Here is a 19,799-nt window from a genome sequence, read left to right as displayed (position 1 = left end):
ACAAAATGAAGTCAACCTGGAAGACAGATGCCTTCTGTATCATTTGGACAGGGCTCTTTCTCTATGCCTCTCCTCAAATACTTCTGCTTCCCAGGGTATTACTAAAGAAAAGAGAAGCAGACCAAGAGTAATACTAATAGCCTCAAATTGGCCCAGGCAGCACTTTCAACTTTACAGATTTTTGCTGAATATCCAGATTTTTGCCTCATATTTTTGGTCCCTTTTATGAACGTGTGGTTTTCTGGCAAATTAATGGCAAATCAATAAAGACTGAAGTTAGAAAATAATGAGACATTTGAGTTTCAGACTTCATACCCTTCAGAAAATTCATACTAATGCAAAACATGTTAATCTATCAACTTTCTAAGTTTGTAAGAGCAATATTTAAAAAAAGTCCCTATTTTTGGGCCTTTGTCCCACATTTATGTACACTTTTTTTATACACTGGCTTTGTCCAGATTTCTTGCCCTAAGGCAGGGGTTCCCAAAGTGTGCGCCGCAGTGCCCTAGGGAGCCACGGCTTCCTCACAGGGGCACCGGAAACTAATACCCTTCATTTACAATTTTTTTATTTTGTTTTTTTTTTTCATTTTCACGCTGTTTGAGCTGACATCATCACGTGCACGATGACGTCAGCTCCATCGGGGCTACCAGCCTGTCGGAATTGAGCAAGGAGCTCATGCATTTCCTGCTGGGCATGGCTGCTCAAATGCGAGTGGGAACGGCAGCAAATGGATTATGTTCGGGGAACAAGAATTGGACCTGCAACAGGTACGGCCAGAAAGAATGAAGATTCCATGCAAGTAAGGAAACTTTCAGAGAAGTGTGTGTGTGTGTGTGTGTGTGTGTGTGTGTGTGTGTGTGTGTGTGTGTGTGTGTGTGTGTGTGTGTGTGTGTGTGTGAGTGTGTGGACTGCCATCCCATCCAGCAGTGGTTCCTGCCTTAAGCCTGTTGCTTGCAAAGATAAGCTCTGGTCTCCTATGAGCAGGAAATGGAAAAAGTGGGCACTGAAAATGGAAGAAAGAATGACTGAAATTGTTTTCAGCCACACTCACGTACTGCACCACATTGTTTAAGTATGCAGTGAAGCATGAGGAAGTGTAGATGGTACAGGAGTGTTGTGAGGCATGAGCCTGTAGGGTGAAATATTATCTGTTTAATGTTCACCGCCATGTGCCATATTGCACTTAATAAAATAGGCATCTGTATGTTTTTGCAGTTTGAATTTTGCGTTTAGTACTGTATGTATGGTGATTGTTTCGTAATATATTTTAATCTAAAGTAGTTTCTTTACCAATTTTAAATAGTTACGTATTATTTTATTTATTTGCCAGGAAAGTCCAGTTGTTCTGCATTATCTTATTTCAACTGGGGCCTGTGGAGGAAAGCTCCAACAAAATATAATACAATGTAGTTAATTTGAAGTTACAATGAGTATAATTGCATATTTCAATAAAGTCTGGGATAGTTGGTGTACAGATGGAAGGAAAAGAGTGTAAGCTAAGACTAGCCTCCAGGAGATGTACAGGATCATAGCCATGTGTGGTTGTTGTTGTTGTATCTTTCGGCTTTTCCTGGTTAGGAGTCGCCACAGCGGAACTCCAGGTCCGCTAATGATTGGCAGTAGATTTTTACGTGCTGAGTTGCCCGCCCTGACGCACAACCTTCAGCGAAGGTACGCCCATTCACTCATGTCTCCACACAGAAGACGCTCTAGCTGAAAATCGAACAGGACGTCTTACTGTGAGGTGACAACGCTAGTGTGGTTAAAGTGTTTTATTTTTTATAACAGGGTTTTGAAGATAAATATGCTACATGGCTTATTAAGTGAGGTAGGTCTAAGAGTTCTAAGTCTCTGATACATAGTTGGAGTACAGAGAATTTACAACAGTGTTATGGGTATTTCTTTTAGTAAGTAGAAGTTTATCCATTGAGCATAGTGACCTGGTGGCGGAGTAGGGAGTTCTGATGTTTAGTAAGGCTGAGCAGTTTTGTTTTCTATTAGTGATATTATGGACTGTAGCCTCTCGGGTAATAGATAGTTTGGTAGTTCAGGCCAGTGGAGTTGTGTCAAGGCTAGAAAGAGCTGAGGTGTTGCTCTATGGCTGGCTGCAAAGATAGTCATTTTGTTACTTATTTTAGGTTTGAGACCATGCTAGAGGTCTGTGAATGAGGATAAGTGTATAATAATGAGGGGAGGAGGTAAGCTGAGGCTATACTTTTTTTTTTTTTTGCACTATCAGTAGCTATTTGCTTTGGTATAGCCAAGCCCTTGATGGATTTTATTGATAGCTTACTGTGGAGATTGGTCTTTACGTGTTCATCAGTGGTGACACCAAGTACCTTTGTGTGAGTGACTACTTCAGTAGAGGTGTTGGTGGCTGAGATGATGAAAAAGTTACTGTTTGTATTGGAGAGATTTTTGTGTATGAAAAGCTTGAACTTAGTTTTTAACGCTTACAGGAGGTAAGATTTTTGGGGCCAGGACTCAGTGGAAGAGAAGGCATTTTATTTTTATTTTTTCCTGAAGCTGGGTTATTGAGTAGGCAGTGCAGATGACTACAGCATCATCTGCATATTTAATGAAATATTAAAGAGGATGGGATCTAGTATGCAGTCTCAAAGGACTCCAAGTGACATTAGCAAGAATGAGAAGCATTCATTGAGCCGTTTGACTGCTTGGTTACTGTTTGACAGATAGCTGTGAAACTAGAGTAGCACAGTATGATCAAGATTTAGTAAAGTCAGTCTGTGGAGAAATATTCTTGGTAGGTGGTACTGAATTTCTTAGATCAAAGAACAGAAAAGATAGTAGTTTACAAGACTCTGAAGACTGATTTGGTTGTTGAAACGGAGGAGAGTGGTAGTAGTGAGGAGTTGGCTTGGATGCATCTTTCAATTATTTTGATAAAGGAGAAAGAGTATGACAATGGGGTGATAGCTGTGTTGCAATGATGTGATAGTGGGAAATTCAGTGGAAATACCTCCCTTGTGTAGAGTATTTTTTCCAAAATATCTGTTGCATAGTTTTCTTGGATTGACTTATTTGTTAAGATTGAGACAAGCTAAGCTAGTGTATCAGCAGCCATTTAGAGATATTCAGTGGGGAAGTTATTAATGGCTAATGTGTTGGGCTTAAGCTTAGGGATAATTTTTAATAGTGTCATTGGGAGCAGGATTGAAATGAAGACAAGTTTATGTGTGGATTCTTGGAGGGTATTTTAAATTTGTCTGATAGGTGCCTGCTAGTAAGAGTGGATGCATTTTCAATGCAGCATGTGTTGAATTGGATGGCAATGGAATCTACATGGTTTGCACTGGTAGGAGGCAGCTCAGATGGGCTGCCAGGGTTAAATAGATTATTTATTGAAGTCCAGAACAGTTTTGGATTCTTTTAGTGGGTATTTTGAAGAGAAGTATAATAGGTTTCTTACCAGCTCTAATGTGTAATTTGGTTTGATTATGTAGTTCTTGAAAATGTTGTAGGTTGGATTGTATTCTCTTTAGAAGCTAGACCTTCCAGGCTTTATCTCTTAGCCACATGAAATATTTTGTGACTTTTGATAGTCATGGAGCAGAGTTAAATTTTACTGTTTTGCATCTGATATGTGCAAGTTGTTTTGTTTAGCACACTGAGAAAGGTTTCATTGAAATGAGTGACAGTTTCATCCTGGGGCAGAGATTTTAGTATTTGCCAATTATAATGTTTTAGGTTGGATATGAAGGTGTCACTGTTAAACTTACTTAAATTGTGTAAAAGTTGTAGTGATGTTTTTTGTAGTATGAGTTTCTTCTTACAGGTTTTGGAAGGTGATATCTAAGAGAGTTTGAATGGGTGCAAATACATGCAATTTTATTTGGGTTGGATGTAAGAATTCAGTCAAAGGTAGATGTTTTTTATGGTTTCACAAAGCCCTATGGTGAAAGCACTAACCTGTCTCTGAAGTATTGAAAGTTTTTGCTTCAATGAAACAGCTTTATTTTATGTTCTGGTCGTTTTTACATGGTCCTGCGTTGCCTTGGATTGTTCGGCTGTTGTCTTGTCTTTTTTTTACAAAGGTAGATGTTCTGTCCAGTTGGGGAATTGATAAGTTGAGTAAAATTGTATAAGCTGATATTTGTAAGGATGTTTGTATTGATAGATGGCCACTCTGATTAATTCACCAAAAAAAATTGTTGATGTTGGTATAGCTAAAATAAAAGGTGTTCTACTGTGGGCAAATGTTTTCCTGGAGGGTTGTATGCAGAAGCTAGGCAAATGCTTTTGTGGACATTATTTGTTAGGAGAGAGATGGTTAATTCAGTATTGCAGAAGGCAGGGATTTTATGGACAGACTATTGTAATGCCAGCAGCCTCTTATGCATTTTGTCTAGTCTCATGATGTTATAGCCTGGTGGCACTTATTTCTTCATTTCTTATAGTAAGCCAGATTTTAGTTATAACTAACAGGAATAGGGGAGTGTCAAGCTAACCATGCATGTAGTTCAGAAACTTTGTTACATATACTTTGGCAGTTTATGTGTTGTAGAAGTAGCCGTGGGGATGACTGGGCATTTGGGTTTTTGGTGTGATAAGGTATGCTTGTGGGAGAGGATTGAGAAACTGGAACATGGTTTGGATGTATGTCACTAGAAAGAGAGTGGCCACAGTTTATTTGCCTGTCTCTGTATGGTGCTAGGGTGGTGTGATAGGTAGATATGAGAAATGATGTTCAAATGTATGGCTACGTTGAAGTCCTAGGTGGTGTAATATGTCATTATTTAGTGAGGTGGAGTATCCCTATAGGCGAATAAAAGTGTGAGAGAAAAGATCAGGAGAAATAGAGAGGTGAGTTTATTTACAGTGAGAGTTTGATGCATGGGTACAAAAGTCATCTTTCAAGTGGAGTAGTATATAGTTTTGTAAAGGTGAGTATGGTAGCTAAGCTAGTCAGCTGGACTAGCAATAGGAATAGAAGAAGTCTGATGAGTATTTGAATAAGTAATGTAGTAAATAGTGAACAGTTCAAGGGAATGTTGAAAATGAAAATATGTTATCTGTGGACTGGAAATTAAGAAGAAATTATAGGATGGTGATGTCAATAGGGGGAGTGTTATTTGTTTGCAGTTTTTGAAATTGCTAGATTGGAATAAGTGTAAGGGTTTGTTTGCTGACTGTTGCAGTTAGCTGAATATTTTAGTAGTGGGAGGTATAAAGTACAGGTAACAATCTTGTTTTAAAACATAAGATCACCCATATGACGTAAAATTAATAAAATAGATTTTTACTGCAGCCTCTCAGTGTGTATTTTTTTCTCACCTCCAATTACCTGGTACCACCACTGCCCATTAGTTTACCATCATTTGAATGAAGGCTATCTGAAGAGCAGCCACTATAGAGGCAACCATGGAGGTATTTCGGTTTTCAGTCCTGCCTCTGGTAGCTGATGTGGGCACCCACATCACAGTGGGAGCACTCCATGCTTTCCCACACACATGCCCCATGATGACTACTGTCACCAGCTTGGGATTGCCAATCCCAAGTTCCCCAGATGTGCAGCCACTGGTTGTGTGCAGCTCACTCTGTCTGGACTGCTAACATCCTACCCCTAGCATAAATGACCTCCCACCACCTTGTGCCTGTATCTTCCAGACCCCAAGCCGCTATTTAATCGCACTCCCTCTGGAGAGTAGTCAGAAGCTTCATCCCTGTTTTAAAGTTAATAAGGTTGCCATTAGGTTTGCTTACCTCTCAACCATAGCAGATCAGTGTGTTATGCTGGTAATTGTCTTTTTATTGTACTTTTGAGCTTTTCTCCCCAGGTCTCCTAGTCTAGTCAGGCAGGCCCGTTAAACAAATGTGAAATAAATAAATAAAAGAAATATGCACTCTATGTGCACCATTGGGGGGGGGGGGGCCTTGGGAAAACCTGGATTCAGCAAGGGAGCCGAGAATCGAAAAAGTTTGGAAACCATTGCTCTAACAGGTTGAGAGGTATACCCCACTTATATGCTCTGCTGCTCAGACTAACCATCATGGAACCATGGAATTTGCCACAGAGAATGGGCCTATTGACACAGGATAAGGGCAAAATTATACACCCCAACTTGCAGATCCTCAGATTGTCAGCATGGAGGATACCTTAACCTCACAGAATAATCCTCTCCTCAACAAGTAGGTCCAGGATATTCTAAAAGAGGCCAGTAGACCTACACTCTGCCAAATGGAAAAGATTCTCCCTTTCATGTGGGCATAAAGCACAAAATCCCCACCTAGCCAAGATTTCTGTCATTCTGGACTATTTGGCCAGCCTTTTTGACAAAGATCTCTTTTATCCTCTATAAAAATTCATGCTTCAGCTATCTCAGCCTACATACCTGTTTGGCCTCCCATGTTTTCTCACCCCGTCTTGAAACAGTTTCTGAGAGGGGGTTGTTCACATCAGGCCACCCAGAAAGCCTCCTGTCCCACCCTCAGTTTTGCTAGAAGAGTATGTTATTTACAAGCTCTTATGGTGAGTCAGTCCTTCCTCATTTTCCACCAGAACAGGGTTTCTTTGAGAGCTAAACCTTTCCTTATGCGTAAAGTGGTCACAGAATTTAGCTTGAGACAGTCTATTTATCTCCCAGTCTTTTTATCAAGCCCCAAAATAAGGGATACAAAATACACTGGATGCCCACAAGCAGCTCAGATACTACCTAAGCAAAACTTAGTCCTTCATGTCACAGCTGCATTAATGGAGTGCTTCTGTGTTGAATATATGTACTTTCTGACCTTTTTTTTACAGTCTTTAGTTAGAACTGTTGGTCTTCATGCAGTGGTACCTAGCAGTGGTTTGTATAGACTCCGATATCTTGCAGTGTAATCCTCCATGTAATCTGTGTAGATGCGATCTCTCACAGTGTAAGTTTCCCCTTAAAATACACTTACTGTCTAAACAGATTTTTTTAACTACTAGACCATCTAGTTTGCGCATAGCTGGGCATTGCTCTTCATGTTCCTTGTGTTATTTATCTGTTCGATATTTAAATTTCTCTCACTCCTCCCCAGTAGATCAGTAGCCATGGATATGTATTTTCCAGCTCTCTATGTAGCCAATCTGGTTGAAATGGGTATTCTGAGGCATTGTAGCAATTGCGTCATGTACACTGACAACCTACTTACTCTTACTAAAACAGATAAAGTATGTGAGAGGTGTGAATACACTTTAACGCTGGAGGCAGTATTATCTCATACAACAAAAACTAATCCTATAGAGGCTGTCAGTGACACTTAAACCATGCCTACTGCACAGGGTAAAGACCCTAAACATAAAACTGCTTATGCTGAGGCACTTACAGGTAACTTTCCTGAAACACTACACAACACAATCAAAAAAGGGTTCTCAGCCATCAGGTAAACACTCAGTTCAAACACAGCTGTTCATAATTACACTGCATCTAGTGCCTCTACTGCTGAGCCCTTAAGGCAAACCAGCGCACAGCCAAATTTCCTGGTCATCGGTTATTCTATAGTGAGGCACACCAATGTCTACCTCACCAGACTGATTAAGGAGAGAGTCACAGTTAGCTGCCTTTCCAGGGCTAGGATCCATCAAGGCACTCAGGTCACTGAACCACAGGTACCTGTATAGGTCTGTCATAGTCCATGTGAGTATTAATGACCTGAGATGTACCTCTGACTGTATGAAGCAAGACATGATCGAACTCGCTGATTATGTGTCTCAGGCAGGTATGAGCCTATCACTGAGCAGCATGCTACCTTCTCCAAGGATAATACCATGTTGCCAACAGTGATTGATTTTAACAATTGGCTTAGCTTCTGGTGTCGATCCAAGAGGGTACAATATTTGATGGCCTGCGAGGACATGGTTGATAGACCACGCTGCTTTGCTAAGGATGATTTGCACATATATCCTCTAAGCTTTTGAATGTTTGTAATGACCTTTTCCACCACCGTAGGGCCTTTTTTAGGCAATGTCAAACTAATAAATCTCCCAATTTAATTTAACTTATTAAGGAATATCTGAAGGTGGTACTGCTCAGTGCTAGAAGTCATAACAAGAAACTCCACTCACTGCAAGCATTCCTCTCCCTGGAGAGTGTTGACATCTGTGTAGTAACAAGAGACATGGTGTAAAGTTGCAGACATTACCCTGGCAATGCCTGATTATAATGCCTTTCACACCTTTACACCAGCTACTACATAGGGGGGAACCAAAGGTGGAGGAGTGTCAGACTATATTACAAACAGCCTCACATGCAGACTAGTTAAAGTGTATGACTCAGAGGAACTCATACATGTGCTACTTACCATAAACAGGGTCTCGTGCCATATCCTTGGAACCTTTAGTCCCCGTCATATCCCAGGAAGCCCATACTAACTGTCTCAGTGTACTAGAGTCCATCATTGTTCTACCCAATACGGTCTTCATGGGGATCTCAACTACTCCTCTATATATTGGAAATCCTACACCACTTCTAATGCACAATCCAAGCAATTCCTAAACTTTAGTAATGCCAACATCCTGCAACAGTTAGTCCATTTTCCTACCAGGGGTACAAATATCCTTGACCTTGTACTCACTAACATGGGGGAGTGATGTTCCTCACCCAATGTGACGTCTTCGCTCATCAGATCTGGTCATAAGGCAGTATTGCTTGAAATAGAAATTAAATCTAGGGAACCAAAAAAAACAAAAACCCTTAGGAACTAGGACCCAGGAGGTCAAAATTGATGAGTCCACCTCCACCAAGATGAAAGTCACTAGCAGAGTCCATCAGGGCTCAGTACTGGGCCTTCTCCTTTTTAGCATCTGCTTCTGTAAAGTGGAAGCAAATACTGAAGATTTATGGCTGAATACGTTTACAGATAATTGCAAGCCTGGGGTTATCATCATCTTCTCTGCAGATGCTATCATCTGCAGATGCTAGCATTCTTCGAGAAGGCCTGTCTCTGACTAACAAATGGTGCCAAAGTTATGGTCTTAAACTCAATGCTAAGAAATACACAATCATACTTGTTGGGAAGTCTACCACCCGGTTAATTACTATGTTGTTAATACGCCCCTAAGAGTTGATCCAGTGGTCAGGGATCTGGATATGCATGTAGACAGTAGCCTTACCTTCGATCACCACATGGCCACAGTGATGAGAGAGTCGTTTTATGTTGTGCAACTTGTAAGTAAAGGCATGGCATCTAGGTCCAAAGAGGTAATTATGCACTATACTCTGCCCTTATCAGACCAGTAATATAGTACAGTGCTTTCTTTGGTATGTACCTGACCAGGCATGTGCAGCAAATAGAGGGACTTCAGAGGTTCCTTACGAAAAGAATACAAGGCATAAGAAACCTGCCTTATGCAGAGCACCTAAAAGTCTTTTCCCTCTACTCAGTCTCCTAGAGATTGGTGAGGGGTGATCTATTCTTGGCTTACAAGGCATCCGCAAACTCCACACTTGTAAATCTCTTGCATATTTGTGTGTCAAACAATACCAGAAATACAAAGTCTAGGTACTAATATTTTGTCTGTGACTTAAACAGATCATGCTGGGGAGATGGATATGTGTCTGTCCCTCCTATGGAGCAGGCTTCCCATCCTTGTGAAGATGAGTATGTCCATTACCCAATTTAAGCACAACTTAGACCATTGGATGAGTAATAGGAAATTTACAACAGGTCTGGCACCCATGTCCCTTATGGACAGAGGTAGCTTATAAATCCCTGGCCCTCAATGTCCTATTTGAATACAGGACATCATTATTTGTTTTTAGAAAAACTTGGCTAGGCTTAGAAAGAACCCCCCCCCTGAATCTTTAGTCTAGTAACAATCTATGAGTCGCTGTCAGAGCATACAATTTCTTGATGGTTGCATGATGCTGCTACATTTTGGTATTCTGACCATAACAAGCCACATGCATATACAGTTAGGGCCCATTCCATCAGGGACTTGGCTTCTTTGGAGGCTTTCTGGAAAGGGGTGGACTGTAGAAAATTTCTAGAGACAGCAACTTGGTCTTCTGTACATAGTTTTACAAAGCATTACAAACTGGATTCCTTTTTTGTGTTCCTGACAGACTTCACTACCCATGGACTTAAGCTACTGCAACAGTGATCTAATGTTATACATTGTACAGTTATGTAAGTAAACATATCATACCAGTAGATACTCTGATAGATCACTGTTACAGTAGCTGTCTCCTCCCTCCAGCTCCCTTTTTGTAGTTGTTGATTTGTATTGCCAGGGTGCGGTTGTATGTATCCTTGTGTGCATAGCTATTCTTGTTTTGCATTTCATAGCCTTTTTTCTTTCTGGGCTTTTGCCTCCCTTATTAGGGCAAGAAGGTTCTGAGGCTTTTATATGGAGCACTGCTTGAAACCCTGGCAGTCATAGCTTGTGGAATGCACCATAAACCTTTGAAAAGCTGGCCAGTTGGTCATATCCTTTTCTGGTAGTAACTTAAATTAAACTACTGCAGCAGTCATATTTTAGAACATCATCTGTTAATGGTATGTTTACTTATACAACTGTATGTTCTTGTGGATGTACACTGGTAATTTTACAAAATACTGCTTTGAAAACTTCACATGTGTAATACATGTGGTGTCGTGTTATTGTTACATTAGGAAGTATCTTGTCTCATACCACCCAGACACTGAAGGAAGAGGATTGCATTGTGCCTGGCTGTTGGATGTTGATGGTGTGAGACAGAGAGGTATAGTGCTGCAAAAAAAATTTGACTGGGGTAGTCTTTCATAATGCTTATACTGCAATATTTTGAGTTCAAGGTACAAGGCTATAGGTGTAATAAAAAAAAAAACGTATGGCCTTGTGCATCAGATTCACCTTATCACTCTGTGAAGATTTTTACACTGATTTTATTTTCATTGTGTTTTTGCTATATTGAAGAGCTTATGAGTCATAGCACAGGAATTGGTTATAGTATAGCACAGTGTGGGTTCTGTTGTATACTCTTTGTCTGCTACTTAAGAAATGTGATGCTTACACTGTCGAGATGCTTTAACTCCATCCCCAGCAGAATTGTCTTATGTATACATAATGCATTCTTCAGTTTTCTCAACTTCTTTAACCTGCAGTCTTTAATAGGAAAATTGCATTTTTCTCAGTATTTCTCAGTACTTCCAAATACTGAGAAAAATTGCATTTTTCTCAGTATTTGGAAGTACCACATAATGTATAGATTGCTGCTTGTTATGAGGCGGTACCAAACATTTAAAAAAAAAAAAAACATGTTAATGACATTTGCATGACTCATTTCCCAGAATGAAGAAAATCAGACATTAAGATTCATACCCTTACTGGTATACCTCCTTGCATTCCTGTTGTCCCCATACTTCATGACATGGGTGCATAGAAGACAATTAACATGCAACCATTCATAATGCAGCATTACTTTTCCTTTTCAACTTATCATGCCTTTGGTAGATACTTCGAATAGGAAGGGGTTAGAAGGATGTGGCATATGTGGTTTGAACCACAGTGTTACATTTCCCTCCTTTTCTTGGTGGTAATATAGTTCTTTTACATTACCAGAAATGTGTGTGTGTGTGTGTGTGTGTGTGTGTGTGTGTGTGTGTGTGTGTGTGTGTGTGTGTGTGTTTATTTCCAAATGTGTCTAGTTATAAAATGTGTATAGATGTTTGTTTGTATATCACAGGTAAATTACAACATTTACTGATTTCTGAGCCTGTACATCGATGCTGAAACTTGAGTTACTGATTCTGCGTAATGCAGTGGTTCATTCTAATTTATTTATGCCACAGTCATTTCAAATAGTAGCCTAGACTAGGAGGGTCTTAAGCTGTATAGTTCTGGACTGATAGTCTTCTATTATTCTGTTACAGAAGCCCAGAGGAAATGGAATCTTGGATAAACAAAATCAACACCGTAGCGGCTACATTTTCTGCACCTCCATTCCCAGCAGCCATTGGATCACAAAAGAAGTTCAGTAGACCTCTCCTGCCTGCTACTACAACTAAAATGTCCCAGGTAATTTTTTTCAACATCTTTTCTAAATGATGACATTTTAAGCTGTAACATAGGTTTGCATACATTAATAGAAAAGAAAGCAAACCATACCAGTTTCCATTATTGTCACCATGCAGTATACTCAGAATAGCTTTGCACTATGGAAATAGAGGACTGCAACAGTTATCCCTCTTAACAAGAGTGGACCAGTAACTGACCCAGGAAATTACTGACCTGTAAGTCTGACTAGTCTAATATGCAAAGCCATGGAATAAGTTATCATTAAAATGATCAACGAACATATAGACAACCTTTAGATACTAGACCTAACCCAGTTTGACTTTGTCAAGGGAAGCATGCATACTAAACATGGTGGACTTCTTTGAGAAGGTTACCAAGGCAATGAATAAGGGGAAAGGGGTGCATACCACCTACCTGGACCTGGCTACGACATTCAGTACAGTTCACCCACTCAGCTATAGTTTACAAACTCACCAAAATGGTCATAACCCCCTACTTAACTCACTTGATTAGCAGTTGGATCACAGACAGGTTCCAGGAAATCAGGATTGGTGATACTACCTTCACTAAGAGATCGGACAGCAGCAGGGCACCTCAGGGCTCCATGCTGGGACCACTTCTACTTGGCATCTACTTCTCAGTGTCATGGACTAAAACTCAAATGCCAAGAAATGCATTATAGTGCCTTTTGAGAAAACTGCCAGTCAGGCTAATTACTCCAATGATGAGGCACCTCTAAGAACAGACCCAATAGTCAGGGATCTGAGAACATATGTAGACAGTAATGTGGCCTTTGACATACATGTGACTAAAGTAGTAAGAAAATAATTCTATGTCACCCAACTTATAAGTAAGGGCATGGCATCCAGGACCAAGTAAGTTATAGTGCCAGTTTATTCAGCCCTTATCAGACCCATCATTGAGTATAATGCCCCCTTCCACATGTACCTGACTAAAAGTATGCAATAATTGGAATGCCCACAAAGGTTTGTTACCAAGAGAATCCAGGGTATAAACACTTTGTCCTGTACAGATTGCCTAAAGCCCTATCTGTATACTCTGTCCCCCTACAGGTTACTGAGCGGCAATCTATGCCTGGCATAAAAGGCATTCTTAGATCCAGCTCTGATACACCTTTTGCACATCTAAAAAATGAACAGCTTCAAAAACACTTAATCAAGGTTTTAAAATTTACTTGTGACATAAATAAGACATGTTGACGAGACAGATATCTGTGTCAGATGATCCCCATGCTCTGTAATAGGCTGCTCATCCTTTTGAAGCAGACTCCATCCCTAACCCTATTTAGTTGTAACCATGACCAATGGATGCCAAATCTAAAATTCACTCCCAGTCTGGCCACTGCATCTGTGATAGACAGAGGCTGATAGTAATGCACAAAGTAACACCCCCCCCCCAACATAGCCTCTAGAAACTTCCTAACATACCCCCTCCTAATAAACTCCCATGACACAAAAGGACACAATTGGGTTGAATTGTACAGGCAGGCTTATAAAGGCCTGCTGGCCATTAGCCTAGTATATAACTGTGAGTTATGAACCTATACATTTTTTTTAACAATTTTCATTCACTCCAACATTACTTCAGATGTTCTTTGTGTTTCACTGTTGCAGTCATTATATTTGGGTTATCTGCCTGCAGGTAGTCCTCAACTGACCTGAATACCAGAGTCTTGGATTCCTGCGTCGGATGCTGTCTCTTCTTCCATGACGTCAGGTCGTCAGGGGTATAAAGCATGCAGCCGAAGCCATTACATCAGTCTTTCTTGCCGTCTGGTGCCCGAAGCAGAAGCAGTTCGCAAGTGCCTGTCGGCCGACTCCTGAAATTTTCGTTTTTGGGTTTCAGAACCGAAGTCTTCAAAAAAGCTAAGTACCCCGTTGGGGATCCTTTTTCTTGCTCTTAACCAATGTCAGTTAAAGTTAACAATTGTCTTACCTGTGGAAAGCAAGCACCTCATAAAGATTTTCATTTGTACTGCATTCCTTGCTTACGCCCAGACCACGACGTCCCTCACTGTCGGTTTTGTGCCTTATTGAACACCCGAACTATTCGTTGTCTTTCTATTTTTGCTGCAAATTATTTTGGTACTCGGTATAACTATCCAGAAATGCCTTCGGTAACCCATCCGACTACCAATATTCCGAAACAATGTAAGGATAAAGACAGAGACAGACAACATAGGTCCAAAACTGCCGATGACGCTTCCATTAAGCTAGTCACCAGTTCACCGGTACTCAGTGAGGCACTTTTGCAGCCCCTGATACCCGCTACTTCAGATTCGCAGGCCTCTACTGAGACCCATTCGGAGTCCAGTATGTCGCGAGATGCTTCTTCGACTATGGAACCTGCAGATATCTCTGCCTTGGATGGGTCCGGAGCCACTGTGCAGGCACCAGCTTCTGAGGGTGTATTCAGGCCTACAGACTTGCATTATAAACCGACGCCATCTTCTTCATCCAGGCCTAAAACTCGACCCATGCCTAGAAAACTGACGTCCAAACCACATGGTCAGGCCCATATTCCTAAGAAACAAATGCTTAGAATGGCTGAAGACCTTATTACTTTAATTAGGGGAAGTCAGCCTTCCCCCTCTAAGAGACCTAGAACTGATTTTCCTTCTGATTCCTCTGATCAGGATTCTGATATTTCTGTTTCTTTTGATTACCAGGATTTGCCCTTATCTACTTATGAGTATTCTGATGCAGAGGATTCCGTTCCCTCTGCTTCCTCTCCAGAATATTTTTCTTTTGGTGAAACCTTGCACACTCTTAGAGAACATTTCCGCTTGGAAAGCCAGGATTACTCTGACTCCAAAAAGAGGCTTAGGGAATTCTTACTCCTTCCTCAGCAAAGGCCTTTAGCAATCCCTCCTGTTCTTGACATTGTAGATGATGCTTTCTTGAAATCTAGCCTGGCCCTAGACACTTTACCTCCAGCTCCCAGGAAACCTGACAGGTATTACAGAGTACCTGATTCTTACAAGTTCCTCTTCAAGAATCCTACTGCGGATCCAGAGACCATTTCCCAAGGACCAAAGGGAATTAAGGCTACTGCTGCCAAAAAGCCTACCCCTTCTGATAGAGATTCTAGAGCCTTGGACAGATGGGGTAAGAAGGTATACACTTCTGCTACTTTGGCCATTAGAGCTTTAAATTGCCAGTTTCAGATGTTAAAGTACCAGTAGCATATTATGGGACTACTTAAACAGAAAATGATGTTGATTCCTGACTGTGCTGAACACAAAGAATTACAGGATTTAATGCATTCTGCTGAACAGGTTGGTAAACATACTTTGTAGTGTGGTTTTGATTCTATAGAAGCATCTTGTAGGGCTGCTGTCACTGGGTCTGTACTTAGAAGGCATGCATGGCTTAAGGAGCAAAACTTGCCAGATCATGTTAAAGCTAAATTACTGGATGCTCCCTTAAACCAAGACCGCCTGTTTGGCAACAAAGCAGAAGAAGTCCTCAAAAAGATGGAGGAAAAAAGCTAAATCTATGCAAACTGGTAAAGATTTCCTACAAGTACAGCCTCCCAGATTTAGTAGGCATTGACCTTCAAAGAATTGGTCCTTTCCAGCCTCTTCCAGGCCTTCTCAGTCCAAACCCAGGAACATCAGACCACCTTGGTTACAATCTAAGGCTACGCACAGGCCTAAGCAGTGGGGGGCTTCCACTTCCAAAACAGGAAGTAGTGAGACTCCTCCCTACGGAAAAATGGCACAATGACTTAACCTTAACCCTTCCAAGCCTTGTTCATCTACCTGTTCCCTTAGGAGGAAAGCTCTCCCTGCATGCAAAAAACTGGGAACTCATTACCCAGGACAAATGGGTTCTAAATATAGTTTCCCAATGATACAGATTCCACTTCCACACCCTACCAACCCCAAACGGTTGGCCAGACCTACCCCCAAATCAGTGGGCAGAGGCTCAACAGCAGGTTCTCTCTCTCCTAAGTATCAGGGTTATTCAACCCTTCCCTGCAGAAGAAAGGGGTCAAGTTTTTTATTCATCACTTTTCCTGATACCCAGAAAAGACAGCTCCTGGCATCCTATCCTGGACCTTTCTGTTCTAAACACCTTTTTGGTAATTCCAAAATTCAAAATGCTAACACTTCAACAGCTGCTTCCTGTGCTAGGTAAAGATGCCTGGTTGGCAACCTTAGACTTAAATGAAGCTTACCTGCACATTCCAATAAGGGAATCTTGCAGGAAATACCTACGCTTCAAGGCAGGCTCCATGCACTATCAGTTTTCTGCTTATCTACTGTGCCCAGGGTATTCACAAAGTGTCTAGCTCCAGCCATTGTATTTTGCAGGCAGAGAAATATTCAAATATACCCATACTTGGACAATTGTCTGATTCAGGCAGAAAGCCAGGACTTGCTATTAAAACATTTGGTATTCGTAAAGAAACTTCTAACCTCACTGGGGTACACCATAAACAAAAAGAAATCTCACCTAGTACCCTGCCAACAGATTGTATTCCTCGGAACAAGCTTGAACACAACTTCCCAGATGGTTTTCCTCACTCCAGAGAAACAAGTTTATTTGACAGCCTACTTCAAACTATTGGCCACAAAGACCCAGCTATCTGCAAGAAAAATTCTGCAAGCCCTGGGGTTCATGGCCTCTTGCATTCTACTAATTCCATATTCAAGACTGCATATGAGGAAACTACAATGGTATCTAAAAAGCCTATGGTGCCAACATTCTCAGGACCTGGAATCAATGATACCTATCATTCCTTGTATAAAGACAGAGTTCCTTTGGTGGGCAGAGGTCTGCCACCACAACAAGGGGCTCCCCTTCACTCTACCCCCTGCCACCCAAACCCTAACAACAGACGCATCAGACTATGCATGGGGGACTCACTTGGCAGGGCAGTGCATTCAGGACAAATGGAACCCGACACAGATGCACCTGCATATCAACCAAAAAGAAATGTTAGCTGTACAGAATTCCCTGACAGCCTTCAAATACCACATTTTTCCAGGGCAATTATTGGTAAAGACAGACAACACCAAAGTTATGTGGTACATAAACAAGCAGGGGGGGATCTCACTCGTACCCTCTTTGAAGACTAGCCATGGCTCTGTGGAACACAGTCTTGAGCTACCAAGTGCACCTACAAGCTCAATTCCTGCCAGTCAAACTAAATACACTGGCAGATGACCTAAGCAGAAATCTCATGGACCCACACAAATGGAAACTGGAACCAAAAATATTCAACCTATTGAGGAACAAATGGGACTCCAGAGACAGACCTCTTTGCCTCCCCTCAGAACTACCAATTGGACAAATTCTGCACAAGGACTTCCCACAGTCAAGCTTGGAAAGTGTATGCCCTGTCCTTTACCTGGGAACGCCTCTCGGTTTATGCCTTTCCCTCTCTGCCACTCCTCTCGAATGTTCTACTAAAGATCAAACAGGACAAGCCAAGGACAATTCTGATTGCACCAGACTGGCCACGCCAGCACTGGTACCCCCTGTTGTGCAGTATGACACTGCTGGAACCATGGCACCTACCTCAGACACCTTCCCTGCTGTCCCAGCAGGCAGGCCAGAATCTGCACCCTCAGCTTCAAACCCCGAACCTTGCAGCCTGGCTAATTCCTTGAGCTCTCCAATAGCATCCCTCAGTAAGCAGATGCTAGACGTCATTCTGGAAGCAAGGAGGCCTAGTACTAGAAAATCATATCCTGAAAAGTGGAAAAGATACTGTTCCTGGAGCCAGAATCAGGGGATGGGCACAACGATGCCCACCTTACCTCATGTTCTTCAGTACTTAACAGAAATACTGCACAAGGGCCTATCCTTCTTGTCAATTAAAATTCATGCCTTTGCCATTTCAGCACATTATAATACTGAACCACCCCTCTTTTCTCACCCCCTGCTAAAGCAATTCCTCAGAGGTGCCAAATATTTAAGCCCCCCCCCCCCCAGACGAGCCCCTACTCCAGCCTGGGACCTTAACTTTGTATTGGAAAAGCTCACTCTCCCTCCATTTGAACCAGCTGCAACTGCAGATTTGAAATTCCTTTCTTGGAAAACAGCCTTCCTTCTAGCCATCACTTCAGCAAGAAGAGTGTCTGAATTACAGGCCCTTATGGCAGTGGAGCCCTTCATTATCTTCCATGCAGACAGGATTTCCCTCAGGACCAGTCCTTCCTTTATGCGCAAGGTGGTGTCTAGTGTGCCCCTAAATCAGTCCATTCATTTGCCTACCTTTTTCCCGAATCCACAAAGCAAAGGTGAACGAATACTGCACTCTTTGGATGTGCACAGACAACTTAGATTTTATTTGGACAGGACTAAGCCTCTCAGAAAATCTGAACAGCTGCTAGTTGCTTTTGCTGCAGGGGCAGAGGGGAAAGGTCATTTCAAAGCAAACCATTTCTAAATGGCTAGCCCATTGCATTCATTTCTGGTATAAACACCATGGAAAACCTACCCCACAGGGGATAAGATCACATTCCACCAGGGCTGCATCTACCTCTGCAGCCTTCCTCAGAGGAATCCCTACCAGAGACATCCTAGAAGCTGCTACCTGGAGATCTGTACATACTTTCACTAAGTATTACCCATACCTGTTTTTTTCTAAATCCAGAGCTGGTTTTGCCACTGCAGTTTTGCAGGGCTTAATAGCTGGTCCTAATGCTCTCTAACTTCCTCTTCCTTTCCTTAGCTTTAGGAATCTACCAAAATGTAATGACTGCAACAGTGAAACACGAAGAACATAGTACAGTTGTGTACACTTACCATAAATGTAGATGTTCGAGTGTATTAACTGTTGCAGTCCTGGTTACCCTCCCTCCAGCCCCCTGACTTCTCTTGGCTCTACCTTTCCTTCTTGTTTGGTGTATTTGAGCTTTCTGGTGTATTTGCTTTTTGTTGAAGGTGTAACATAACATATAATTGCTTCCCATTATGGGGGCACCTGACATCTGGGGCAAGAAAAACTGATGTAATGGTGTCGGCTGCATGTTTTATACCCCTGCCGATCTGATGTCATAGAAGAAGAGACAGCATCAGACGCAGGAATCTAAGACTCTGGTATTCAGGCCGGCTGAGGGCTACCTGCAGGCAGATAACCCAAATGTAATGACTGCAACAGTGAATGCATTCGAACATCTACAGTTATGGTAAGTGTACACAACTGTTCTTTACTCAGTTCCTGCCTTCCCTTGATGTCATGCACTCCTCCCTCTGAACATTATTCTGTATGTATCGTCCACAAAAAATCCGTTTATGTTTAGGAAATGTTCTTTTCCTTTTCCCACTTTCATTCTTTTAGATTCTTTAAAGTATCCAGAACTTCCTTTATATTGAGATTATATTTTGATTTACATTTTCTAGAATTGTTTTTTGGTAGCTAATAACATTAAACTTAATAGGGCTTTACTATGTCTGCACAATTCAGATCCTGTATATCAGCTCAAAACAATCACTTCCAGATTTACTACTATTAGTGCCCTCAAGATTCCTGTCTATAAGTTTTCTGTAGGGATATTTTAAAATCTGTCATCTTGTTAGATCTCCCCTCCACACCCCCCAAAAAAAACTCATGTTCCCAATTAACTCTCTCATCTCTATCAGACCTACATCATTGTCTATCTACCTGAAGAAAAATCCTCTGAAGTCTTCTTGGTTTATACAAATATCTCTGCAAAACTTTATTGCAAAAGTCCTAAACTTTTTGGATTTTATTGCATAAATGGTACACTTACAAACTCCCTCCCATTGTTCCTGTATAAATTACCATTACATTTTCTTTTCTAGTCTTTTTT

General features: G+C 41.5%; 1 protein-coding gene across 1 annotated transcript in view; it reads left to right on the top strand.

Annotated features, from left to right (window-relative positions):
- LOC122791395 (PH and SEC7 domain-containing protein 3-like) overlaps positions 1-19,799 on the top strand; it is a 1,011,223-nt gene that overhangs the window by 772,303 nt on the left and 219,121 nt on the right. Inside the window, exon 6 of the mRNA XM_044059134.1 lies at positions 11,845-11,989. Coding sequence (XP_043915069.1) covers positions 11,845-11,989 — 145 coding nt within the window. The remainder of the gene's footprint in view (positions 1-11,844; positions 11,990-19,799) is intronic.

Source organism: Protopterus annectens, chromosome 17.part0, assembly GCF_019279795.1.
Source record: "Protopterus annectens isolate FY-2018-M chromosome 17.part0, PAN1.0, whole genome shotgun sequence".
Taxonomy (NCBI): Eukaryota; Metazoa; Chordata; order Ceratodontiformes; family Protopteridae; genus Protopterus; species Protopterus annectens.
The sequence above is the reverse complement of the archived record's forward strand: the minus strand, read 5'-3'. Positions and strand labels throughout refer to the sequence as shown.